The sequence below is a fragment of the Merops nubicus genome, unplaced genomic scaffold, assembly GCF_000691845.1.
Source record: "Merops nubicus isolate BGI_N331 unplaced genomic scaffold, ASM69184v1 scaffold21152, whole genome shotgun sequence".
NCBI lineage: Eukaryota > Metazoa > Chordata > Aves > Coraciiformes > Meropidae > Merops > Merops nubicus.
This window is the reverse complement of record NW_008595892.1, coordinates 22,689-35,389: the sequence shown is the minus strand read 5'-3', so window position 1 is coordinate 35,389 and position 12,701 is coordinate 22,689. Positions and strand designations below refer to the sequence as shown.

General features: G+C 39.0%; 1 protein-coding gene across 1 annotated transcript in view; it reads left to right on the top strand.

Annotated features, from left to right (window-relative positions):
- Positions 1 to 12,701, top strand: part of R3HDM1 (R3H domain containing 1) — a 52,672-nt gene that overhangs the window by 22,575 nt on the left and 17,396 nt on the right. The window contains exons 11-16 of the mRNA XM_008936222.1: positions 1,104 to 1,141; positions 1,225 to 1,275; positions 1,415 to 1,641; positions 4,304 to 4,558; positions 7,457 to 7,608; positions 12,112 to 12,372. Of these exons, the coding sequence (XP_008934470.1) occupies positions 1,104 to 1,141; positions 1,225 to 1,275; positions 1,415 to 1,641; positions 4,304 to 4,558; positions 7,457 to 7,608; positions 12,112 to 12,372 (984 nt within the window). The remainder of the gene's footprint in view (positions 1 to 1,103; positions 1,142 to 1,224; positions 1,276 to 1,414; positions 1,642 to 4,303; positions 4,559 to 7,456; positions 7,609 to 12,111; positions 12,373 to 12,701) is intronic.

Genomic DNA, 12,701 nt, shown 5'->3' with positions numbered 1-12,701 from the left:
AGAAAAAAAAAAAAACCCCCCCCCCCCCCCCCCCAAACAAACAAACAAAAAAAGACATTTTAAAAAGCAACCAAACAAAATATTGGGTTTTCTCACTTGTGTCTGTATCAAGCACATCTTATGACTGGTCATAGCAAAATTATTTGAATTCCCATAAGTGAAATTTCAGTTGGAAATCTAGAAGTCTAGTGTCTTTTGACTGGAGATATCGAGCAGGACAACACTGTAAACTACAATTCAATCAAAGTGATTATATTTAGTTATATTAAGTGAAACAGAAAATATATTTTAAAATGTGTTATGTCTAATAATCCACTTTTTGACATTTATCTGTAGCTCTTGCACATCCAAACCCAGATTCTTGTTCTAAAGAAAGCATAATAAGCTCTGAGAGGCTAATTTGCTATATATAAATATTTTCCAAAAGCTTTTTTTTTTTTTTTTTTTTTTTTTTAAAACCTTAGTGATGAACAAAAAGAATGGATTTTTGGATATGAAATTACCTTTTTTTTTCCCCATGTACTCATTTACTATGTATTTTACCTTTAGGAGGTTTGTGCCAAATGTTAGAAGTCACAGTCAAGGACAACATAATTGAATTTAACAGCCTTTTTGATTGTGTATTCTGTCTGCCTTTTAGCACATGTGTAGTTGTACCCAAAGAATTCAGTACAATTACTGCAGTAGCCAGCATCATCTTCTACTTCACATTTTCAAGCAGAAGACAAGGCCACTCAGGTGGTGGTAGCAGACTTGGAAAGTCACACATCAGCTGGAAGTTGCATAAAGCAGTGAAGGCACAGTGGAAGAATTCCAACTTCAGAAAAAATAACAATATAACCCAAGTGGTCAGCGTTTTAATTGTTCTAATGATAACTTTTACTTCCTGCAGATGGGCTTCTTTGTATCGTTGGGGTTTTCCCCACGACAGGGAAGTTATCAGCCAAAGAGGTTAAGTTTTCAGGCAGCTTAATACAAAAAGGATGTTATGAAAATCCATGTGTAATAGAAAAGACTCCAAATTGCAGCATATTTTGTTACTGAACTGTAGTGGGGGTTCTAGATGCCATTCATATTAATTTCTACACTTCTTTGCCCCTCAGTCCCTGTGTTCCCAAGAGAACTATTTCATTGATAAAAGGTAAGAAAATTTGCAGTTTAATTCTGTTTCATTTTCCTATTATTCTTAATAAATATTAAGCTATCTTATTAAAATGTCAACAGAATCCAGGAGGAAGAAACTAATAGTACACAACAAAGACGACAGATACTTAGGTATTTCATGCTTTCTTTAAAAAAAATAAAATAAAACCCCAAAGCATTCTGCATGCATTTCACCTTTTTTTTTTTTTTTTTTTACTTCTTTTATTTTTCAATTGATGCTTGTGCTAAAAGTTTAGTTTATAACTTACAGAATCAATAAGGAAGCATCAGGGAGGTCAGCCAACAGCCACCAGAGCAGTACGGAGAATGAAGTGAAGTATTGTGAGCCCCGTCCCTGGAGCAGCACCGACTCCGACAGCTCCAGCCGCAACCTGAAGCCAGCTGTAACGAAAGCCAGCAGCTTCAGTGGGATATCAGTTCTGACAAGAGGAGACAGCTCTGGAAGCAGCAAAAGCACAGGCAGGCTGTCTAAGACAGGTATAACAATCTGTACAAATACCTAGTTCTGTAGCAGTGAAATGCCTGGTGGTTTGATGCTTGATAAGTGTTGCAGATATGTACCTATGTAGAAGCCTCGACTTTTTTCAGTTAGAGCTAGAATTCAGGTAAGAAATGAGATGAAGTCTTTTGACTTTGGCAGCAGAGTTTTAAGTGCATTGTAGATGGCTTTAAGCTAAATGTATTTCATCTCGTAGAAAAGATTTGAAAATGTTTCTCAACATAGGTACTTTATACAAAAGAAAAAGTTGAGTTCAGCTTTAGTTTCTGTGTGGCAAAGCTGCAATGTGCAGCCTTAGGAAGCTCTGCACTGCTGTCCTGCTAGCTAGGAAAAAACAGCTTTAAAGCCTATGAATTGTTTATTATATTTATTGTGTTATCTTTCAGTGCCATTGTTAGACTGAAATGAATATGGCTAAAAAGCTTACTTAATTTTTAGAATGCTGAAAAATCAGGTCAGTGCAACAAAGCTTAATGTTTAATTTTAAGATCCAAAAAAGTTGGTGGAAAATGCTCATTTTTTAAGAGTCTGGGTTTCAAAGGCGTGTTAACTTGGAATTAATGTCAAAACAACACGTCAGAAAATATGGATATAAATCTTCTGTGGATCAAAATGAAATTTAGTAAAGATTTGTATTCCAAATGCCAATATAAGTAATGAAATAGATAACCTTACTTGTGGGGACATTTGAGGTTTGTAATATGTGGGTGGGTTGCAGATGCAGTACTTCAGAATTTGAAGCAGAACTGTAAAAAAGCAGAATATTATTGCTTGCCTGTATTATGCTTGGCTTTGATCTTATTTATAAAAGTTATATAAAACTTCTCATTTATAAAATTCTACAAAATAAGGATCTGTTTAAATTTTTTGTTTTCCCTTAAACCACCACTACCTTATAGGTATATCACCACACTTCTATATCTTAATGCAGTAAAACAGTTACAAATTCTGTTCGTCCATTGTATGTATACTTGTATAAAGAAATATACCTTCTATGGTGCTTCTACATATGCTGTGAAATTGTGCCATGATAATTGTGTTAATTCATTTAGCAACCTAGCAATAATATTTGGCACAACTGAAAAGAAACTTCAATCTGCCAATGGTGTATATATAAAACAGATTATTAGAAAGCTCTGTTTTCTAAATTGCAGGAACGTAAATGGATTCTTAAAATTTTACTGGAAACTGTATTTTGGCATTCTGAGAGTTAACATTCAAAGTTCAGAATGCGTTTTTTGATGGGAGTTGCTTCACTGCAGTTACAGGTCGTGGTGATTTTGCATGTGTTGAGATTGGTTTTGTTTGTTCATTTTGATCAAGGATGTAATTGGCTTTAATTATGATGGCTTCAGCCTCATTTCTCTACATAATCTAGAAGTGGATATGCTTGTAAACGAATCTAATCAAAGTGGTCAGGTGAAGATCCTTTTACTGAGCTGGGACATGCTATTTTGCCCAGTTTACAGTTAATACGTTTGTATTTCATCTAGCAACAGAAAAAAGGTTAATGGTCAGCATCAACAGATGCTTCAAGCTATACTGTCCTTTCACACACACATTTGGGGTTTTTTTTTACAATTGGATTTTTTTTTTTTTAACAAGGACTGCAAACTAACTTCAAAAGTAGATAAATTTCATCACCCCCCTTTTTGAGTCTGGCTTTCTCTTCTGGATTGTGTAGAGGCTGCAAATTAAGAGCTTTTAAATCTAAACTACTATATTCTGTTTCCAAGTGCTTGCAAGTATAGCAAAGACTTAATTAAAAGTATGATAAACTGTATACCTAGACATCTAGGTATGCAGTGATTGAGGAATAGCACAGTTCTACAGTCTTCTCTGTATTGGACTTTTGTAATGTTGCTTTTAGCTGCATGCATGTGCTTTCAGAAAGCTCAGGGTCTGGTTCTCCACTGCTTTACAATGTTTGTAGTCATTCATATCTGTAAAATGATTTCTGCTTTCAACCAGCTATTTCATACTCCTTTTGAACTTGGAATTGTTGCACAGAACTAGACTAAAGCTACCAGATCACTGTAACTTTTTACAGCTGTATTCTTGATTCCAGTCTGAAAATTGTCAGAGGAAGAAAAGGAGTTTTTTGCGTTGTAATATTCCACAATTCGGCCAGCAGCTGAGTCAGAGAAGATCTCTGACATCTAGTAGTAAAAAGCAACTGGTCATTGCTTGTGTGCAGGCTACGTCTCCAGAGCACATGAGTTTGGGTGAGGTATCTGAAGGGCCTCACATGCAGCGCCCGCCGGCTGCCGCTCGTCCCACTGCTCCAGCCGACTGGCAGCGCCTGCGGCACGCTGGAGTGAGTGACCTGCGAGCGCAGATGGACGGGACCTTGGTGCACGGGCCTCTCTTACAGCCTGGGTCTGCTGCCCGAGAAGCTGGAGCTAGATATGAAAGCCTCACTTCACAGTGCAAAGCAGTGCTGAACTGGCCCCTGCTTCACAGAACAAGTCTTGTAGTGGCGTTGTAGAGGAGATGAAAGGGGAGTTAATTGAAAAGGCCACTGTTTATTAATGTACTTAATGCTGAGCTTTAAGGGTAGGTATTTACAAGTATGTATTTTAAGTGAGCATGATGTTTCTGTCTTTAGGTAAAAACAATTTCTCGTTACTCCTTTCCTAGGTTCAGAGTCTTCTAGTAGTGTAGGGTCATCCACGGGTTCTCTTTCTCACACCCAGCAGCCTCTTCCAGTGCCAGCTCTAAGCCAGCCTTCTCATGGCACGCCTGCCGTCTATCCAACTGTCAGCACTAGTAACTCTCTTTCCTTTGATGGTGGCATAAGCGGGCAAGTGGCACCTACTAGCACTAGCTTCTTTTTGCTTCCCTTGGAAGCCGCAGGCATTCCGCCTGGCAGTGTTCTGATCAACCCTCAAACAGGTTGGTACACGCTTCTGGACCTTTCTGTTACAACTGAGAACTTGCAGAAAAATGCACGCGTGTTTAGATAAGACTGAATGTCAGTATTGTCCTTTTTCTCTTTGTTTCGTTCTGTGGTGGTGTTCATTCAGTGCACTTGTTTTAAAAAGGACGCATGACTCTAGGATCAAAGGAATAAGTAAACTCACTTGATTTTTCTCTGGTAGAATTTTAAATTGTATGTAAAAAATTTAGAGTGATTTGCACAAAATACGAAAATCCTATGTTTTCCAATATAGGATGCAGAATAACTTTAATTGTTTCAGCTTTTTTTGGGAGAGGGAAAAATCTTGTCCAGGGCTACTATAAAACAGTCTCAGTGAGGGCAGAGGGCCTGAAGAAGTATTCATATTGATGTGAAAAAATTTATCATCCTTTGTTTTGTTTGTCGCAACATATTCTTGTGTCTCTATGCTCATGACACTAACTTAATACAAGCCTTAATAGAATTGCTGTTGTATACAAAATTAGTGCTTTATTAATGATTCTGCATATTGATATGCTGCCAAAGGTTTCTCCTAAATGCCCTGCTGTAAAAATAAATAGTATAAACCAACCCTGCAAAAAAAAAAAAAATGGTTACACATGGCTAGATGTGTGATTAGAAGCTGTAGCATCTGATGTTCATAGCTAGCCATTGGATTTGGAGGAGGGTATATTTCCCATCTTAGATCTAGGTTCTGGACAGTAGCCCTATTGTTTTTCTAGTTCTAATATGATAGATGTACCTCTTATACATGAATTTTCCATTTTGTTTGTGTTGATCATCTGAAGATAAATATGATGATCAGTGAACAAGTTTTGCTAGAAAACTAAGTGGGTTGAGTGTTTGTATACACTAAAGTCCTCTCTACTCTACCTTAAGTATGATTAATATTGGCTGTCATTTTCATGTTATGATTTCATAGCATGACCATGCTAACATCTTTACAGTTACTGTACAGCAAAACAGATATTGCAGGCACTGAATCAATGCCGTGGGCTTGAAAGTGATTCCATATAAAACATGACACAGTTTTTTAAAAAAAAGTTTGTCATCTTTATTCCTGTGCTTGTCAATATTTTGCATGTGATTAGTTTCACATTCTTCTTCCTGTACTGTTGGTCATTTTCCCTGTTACAGTGATGGGACTGCCACATAGCAACAGGGAAGAGCAGAGAAACAAATGTGATTGTCAGTCGTTCATCTGAAAGCATCTTGTGCTTGCAGCCCCCTCAGAAAAACGCAGCAGAATTGTAGGCTTCACTCTGATATTCATTAAAATTAGCTTGATTTTCAAATTGTGATTCTTTCCACATTTTATCCATTTTTACTGTATTTACACCAGTCATATATAGTCTTTCATAATAAAAGATTATGTTCATGTCTAATAGAAGATCAAGTACACTTCCAGAAGAAGGGATGTATAGGTTAAGATGAACTTTAGACTTAGTGTGCTTGAATGATCATATTCTATAATTGTTTATCTAGCTTTATTGTTCCAAATGACAGTCAGAGTTCAAAAAACATAGATTAGTTTCTCTGCATTTCTGACAGAGGACCTTGTGACCTTGGATCAACAGAGTTGTCATTCTCAGTAACTGAAAGATGGCAATTAGGCAAAGAGTTTTTAGCCACTACAGGGAAACAAGTTGAGCTCCTGTGATTACCAGCAAGTGGTAGAAAGAAATAAAGAAAATATGAATCCCAGTTTACATGAACATTCTCAATTCCTGACCATTATAAAGAAATCTGTTAAGCTAAATGGAATATAGCTTGATCACCTACAGCCCAGTGGCTTAAGGTGTAGCTTATTTTGCAAGTCTCTTCATGCTTCCTGTCTCTTGCATTACTTGCCTCAGCCCTCTCTTCATAACTTTTATATTGGCCAGTTGCAGTTAAGTATGATGGGTTGAAGTCTCTGAAGGAGCATTGAGCTTCTTTGACAGGACCCTGGCTAGAGTGCACAAGCTTTAGTCTCAGTTTATACCTCTCCAGGAAGCATCTCAGATAGGAAGATATTTGTATCAGAGGAGAGAAAAATTTACATCAGTATTTGGACATTAAGCATCAAAATAAGCCAATGCAAGACACATGTCATTAAAGCAGCTCAACACAGGTCCCTGCTAGCTAATATGTTATCCATTTGTTTTGTTTTTTTCCTAACCCAAGCACCAAAATAAATCACTGTTTATAATTTACTTTATATAGTTTATTTTCACATTATTTTTCATTAGTCCACTGCTGTAATAGTTAACTTGCAAATTGCTAAATGGGAGACTAATACTACGTTACTTGTTTTAAAAGCTGAAGGTCAATTCATCTGTGAATAGAAGAATCCTTTAACAGTAACCTCATTGGCAGTTATGGAAACACCATTGCAGCTCTACTGTTTTATATAAAATTTTTTAAAATACTAGCCTTTGAGGTCTCCTGTGTTCTCCTTGGGGTTCAGCCTGTTAAAGGAGATTCATTGAATTACCTTTCAGAAGTTCCTTGAAATAGTGTTTTTAGTAGGGTTTTCCTTTTATTACTCCTGCCCTTTTCTATCCATTTAATTAAAAAAGAGTTTTTAAGACAGGCAGGATACAGTAAATATTTATCTGTGTTCTCTAAGTAAGCCTGGGGTATCTTTGTTTACCTTAAATGTTTTGATTTTCCACTGCATGCAGTTAGTTTGTCAAACGATGCCCGTTTAGTCACTGCTGTTACAAATGCAGCCGTGGGGATTGGGCGTAGATCTGTCACATAAATCGGTGTGACCTCGCTTATTTTTCGGCGTTACTGCTTTATTCATTTTGCCTACTGCAAATGTACTTGTCTTCAAACTGAGATGATGCAGCTGGCTGTTTTTTGTTTCTTCTCTCCCAACTCTCCAGGTCAGCCCTTCCTTAATCCAGATGGCACTCCAGTTGTGTACAATCCTCCTCTGCCTCAGCAGCCTGTTAGGAGCCAAGTGCCTGGGCCTGCGCAGCAGCCGCCTCTCCCCGCACCGCCGCCGCAGCCCCCAGCTAACCACGTCCTCTCCCAGGTGCACAGCTCACACCCTGGCGCTGCCGCCGCCACCGGGTAGCAGGGGCCGTGGGCTCCTGCTGGTGAAGCCCACGCTGAGCAGTAGCTACGCAGGCGTGGGCAACTGGGCTTTTCCCTCACAGTCCTTGGAACTGCTAATAACTGAACGCGGTGGGCAGCCTTCTCTTAAAAATACAGAAGATACTAGAGTATGAATCTGTTATGGTATCAAGAATGTGAAGATACCATGTTATGGTATCAAGAACATTTTCTGCTCTGGAAAAGAGGCTCTTTATCCTTAGTCACACTGGGGTCACCCCTGGCGTTAATAGTAATACAGTCAGCAATCTGGTATGAGACTTAATTCAGCTGAAATCTTGGTCTCCTTGTCCTAAGGTTATTTTTCAGCCAGTTGAATTCTTGGGCTGTACTGCACAGGCAGTACTCATGGCACAAGAGAGGTAGCTTAGGACTGGTAGAGTATGAACACTTCCTTAGGAGCACTTTAGTTTATTCTACTCACAAAACTGCATGCTGAAGGGCAGTATATATTTTATCCTTGTCTTGTAGAGGAGGCATTTAGTAAAACAGGCCAGATTAAAGATGACCCCAGCCCTTGAAGAAGAAGAAATGAAAAGTACTGGATACGTTTGGGCAGGAGAAGGGAGGGTTCTACATCTTTTCACAGCAGCTATTTCGGGCACTGAGCTACTGGCTATCGTCTCCTGTGGTATTTTCAAATTGTTCTCAAATTTTTTCGAAAAGATTTTAATAGAACTTCACCTAAACCTTTCTCTTTGCTTCTTTTCTTTGTTCAGCATACCTGTGTATGCCGCAGCAGAGATGACCTGCTGTGAAAAAGGCTCGTTTGTGCCCTTTCTCTCTATCTGTTTTGCAGAAGTGTGTATGTGGTAGTTGTAGTTTTCTTCACCAATTCTTCACTGCTTCTGTGATTGCCTTTTCAATGGATACTGGAGTTGAACTTCTCCAAAATAGTATCAGAAATGAGATCTCCCTGATGTGCATATAACCACAGTCTAGAGAAAATACTTCAGTATTGCTGAATAAATGAAAGGAATATGTTTTAATCTGTGGTTAGTAACAAATTCATTCTGTCTTTAGATGGTTTGAAATAACTTGAGTTTAAAATGCATGTATAGTTTTTATCTTCTAAGCTAATATATTGTTCTAAAAGAAACCATAAATGTTAAATAGAAGCAATTTGCTGACTTACAGCTAATATATTTCTGCTGGAAGACAGATACTGAAAATTGCTTCTGTTTTAATTCTATGCAGTCATGAGCTTTAAAAATAAAGTGTCCATTCCCTTTCTGGTAATGGAGCATAGTTGTTTTTCTGGAGAATAGCTGGGTTGTTTTCTATTGCAAAAGACTTTGTTTTCCCTTCTCTTACTCTGATGATAACCATGTTTATAAACCTGTTATTTCTTCAGCCTATGCGGCCTCTGCAGCCTTCTTCCCAGCCTGTTCCGTACTCTACAGTCTCTTATCCACCCCCGCTCCTGCCAGTCTCCTCTACACAGCAATATTCTGTGGTATTACATCTTCTGTTCATCTCCTCTCTGCACGGGTTAATCTTGAGCAGATGCTGACCTTTGCTCGGCCGGTTGTAAGCAGTGTGTGGTACCAGTGTAATGCCTGGCTAGCTTTTCAGTCACAGGGAAACATTACCTGGGTGGGGCGGGGCGGGGGGGGGAAGAGTTCCTCAGATTTTAAGCATGTTTATTTCAAGTTCAGAGCTAAGGCTATATATTTATATATTTCTATATTTAGGTATATATTCTTTCCTGTTGTAAAGAAACAGCTTTTCAATGCTATTGTTTTGTTAGCCAGTCAGTACCTTTTATGTCTGTGGATTAACCTCTTTCCATCCTTTCTTCTTGTTTCTTTGTTTGCTCTTTTGTCTGCTGAACTCTTAGTACATTTTGAGGGATCAGCTGTTCTGTTTTTTTTGAGGTGACCTTTTTCTAGCCTCTTTGCCAGAACTCTTAACATTCCTTCACTAGTATAGCTCATTTAATAAATAGAAGATAGAAATGACATGGTAGTCTTTCGAGTTTAAAAAACAGAACAGGCAAAGCCTTCACACAAATCGAAACTGAAACGCAGTAAAGGAGAAGAGTTGTCCAAGGCAGAATCTGAACTAGAGCTCAGCCCAAAAACTGGGGCTTCCCAGCTCCCCAGACTGCTCTGATGCTCAGTAAATACATTTATGCTGGGTTTATGGGGCAAGGTGTTGGTAGTGGGGTGGGTGGAGATGGTGCAGGGATGGCTTCTGCAAGAAGAGACCAAGAGTTGTCTATGTTGAATGCAGCCAGTTTCAGGAAGCTACAAGAGTGACTCTGTGCTGCCCAAAGCTGAGTCAGTTTCAGTTTAGTTTTTTATTTCTCACTATCCTACCCTGTTATTAATTGGCAGTTAATTAAATTCACCTTCCCCACCATCTGTTTTGCCTGTGATGGTACCTGGTGAGCAAACTCCCTGTATTGCTAAGGATGGGGGAGTGGTGGAGTGGCTTGGTGGGCACCTAGGAGACAGCCAGAGTTAACCCACCACAGTGTTATACAAGTAGCTATTTTATTATGTATTCGGAGGTTTTATTTGGCTATTATTTTCAACATTAATCAGAAATGTCTCCTAATAATAGACACAGATTTATGTGAATTCAGTAGCCTGCATATACTTAATACGATGTTACTGTTATCTAGTCACTACTGTGACTGTCCTCTAGGTATGTAATTCTAAAAGGAATTGCACTTCATGGAGTGTGTTTTAGTAGTAGCTATGTTGTTTCTAATGTTATTTTAGAATTTGACAGCATGTGGACTGCAGTCAGTATAACTTACCTCCTTGGGAATGACATGAGAATGGTTAATTAACCCATGTGAGCTTCCTGGGTGAGCTCAGCAGATTTCTAACTGCTGTTAGAGACGCCTGCACTAGCTGCCACTATGCTGAGCTTCACAATCACTGTTAGGCATGTGGCTGTTGAAGCAGAGAATGAAACTCTTTCCAGGGTTATCATAATTTCAAAGCATTTCCCATTCAGCAGATGAGTTAAAATACTAAATGTGCTGCCAGTCTCAAAGATTTTATTACTCCTGATGGTCAACCAAGTAACATAGTGAAAAGGATTGATGGTCTTGGCTTGTAATCTAAATGCAATGTATCCGTAGTCAATATCAGGAAAATCTGGTGTGTCATATTTCAGTGGCTAATCCTGTTTGTACTGTACATACCATGGTAGGACAAACTGACCTAATCAGGTTTCACTCCTGTTGGTGGTGTAACAGAAGGAAATGTCTATTGCTTGGGCTTATCCATTGGACATTTCTGGAGGTAGTATTACAGTCAAATAGCAGTATCTCCTCTCTCAGCTAGGTGTGATGAAAAGCCTAATGTAAAACCCAATGTAGAAAGGTTCTGTTAATAGGCATCATTAACGTATTAAATGTCAAAGGCAAAGTTAGATTTTTCATCTAATGAAAATAGGGCTTTTCAAGATGTTACAGGTATTCTAAATAAAGTTTTAGGTGCAAACTTGCATTTCCAGTGGTAATTAAGACTATCTTTAGTGTGGGAATTATAAAATTGTACCATGAAATGTGAATGTGTCTAATCAGTAAAGACAGAGCCTGCTCTAGCTCTTTCTTGATTAACTCCTGTCTTCTTCAGGATGCTCTAAGAGAAAAGATCAGGTGGTCTTAAATTTTTTTTAATGTTCCTCCATATTTGGAGAGTCCACTTTTTAATTATGACCCAAATCTTCCTGTTTAGCAAACAATACTAGTGATCACTTCTAATTTCCAGGATGTTGATAATTTGATGCTGAATTGCTTGTAAAGAAAAGGAGCTTGGGGTTACAGTAATGGAAGTTTCACATTTCACAGGACTCCTGCAGTGCTCGGTGCAATCAGCATCAGAATTTCAGATGTTAATAAAATGCAGATAGCAGTTAACTACTAGAATACATTTCTTGCAGCTATTACTTAATTTCAAGCTTAAAAAAAATTAATCCTTGCACATAGTGTAATACCAAATTAATTAGAGGAATAGACCTTGTTATTCAGGATTAGAGCCTCATTAACTTAAGCTCTTCAAACCAAAAATTACTTCAGGAATACTAATGTTTTCTGCTGTTTTAACTAGGATTAGATATTGTCACTCAGGCTTTTGGAGTCCAATCAGATAGTGTTAGTGACACAAATTCCTAGAATAAGTAGATAGAGGCAGATGTAAGCCAAAAATTGAGTGTTTGCAGTGAAATAAGTGAGGTCTCCAAATGTGGATGTTCTCTCCTGCTGTGAGCCCAGAAGATAATTTACTGCTGTGTTCCCTCTTGTTCTTTGCTGTTGTTCTTTGGCTGATGTTGCTAATGCCCAGTAATTTGAGACACACGTATCTGAAACTTCCAGAGCTATTTGTCTGTTTTTATTCTTTCTTTTCTTGAATGCAAATTTGTGAATGTAATTTTTCCATTATTTTTTTTTTAACTATTACAGCAAGACAGCCTAGGATCACAGTTTAGCCATATGAGTCTTGCCCGCCAGCCACCCGCTGACCCAGCTGAACCTCACGCTGCTCTGTTCCCGTCCACGGTGGTCCTGCAGCCCCCACAGCAGTCCGGTTATATCCTCGCAGCCGCTCCACCTCCACCGCCCAACGGCCAGCAAGTTTCTGCCCCGGGCTACTCGACATCCAGCCACCCTGTCAGCCAGCAAGTCCTCCAGCAGCAGGGATACATGCAGCAACCTGTGCCACAGGTACAAGGGCTCTGCTTCCATCCTTCCACAGGCTGTGCTGAAAATCGGATCGTGCTGTCTGTTGTGCAGCGAGCTTTTCACCTGGTGGGGGGCTCCCTCTTAAACTGAGCTGTGTGCATTTATTCTGGGGGTGGGGGTTTTTTGCTTACATGCTTTGAAATGAATTACTTTAATTTACTGGAGGAGCAATCATCACCCAGGTTCTCCTGTTTACCTGTAGCTGGTGAAACTCATGTTCTGCAGAGTTTTGTAGCATCTCAGGTGTTTCTTTGGCTCTTGTTTTTCAGATGGCAGCTTGTTACTGTAGCCCCGGTCAGTACCCGCACTCC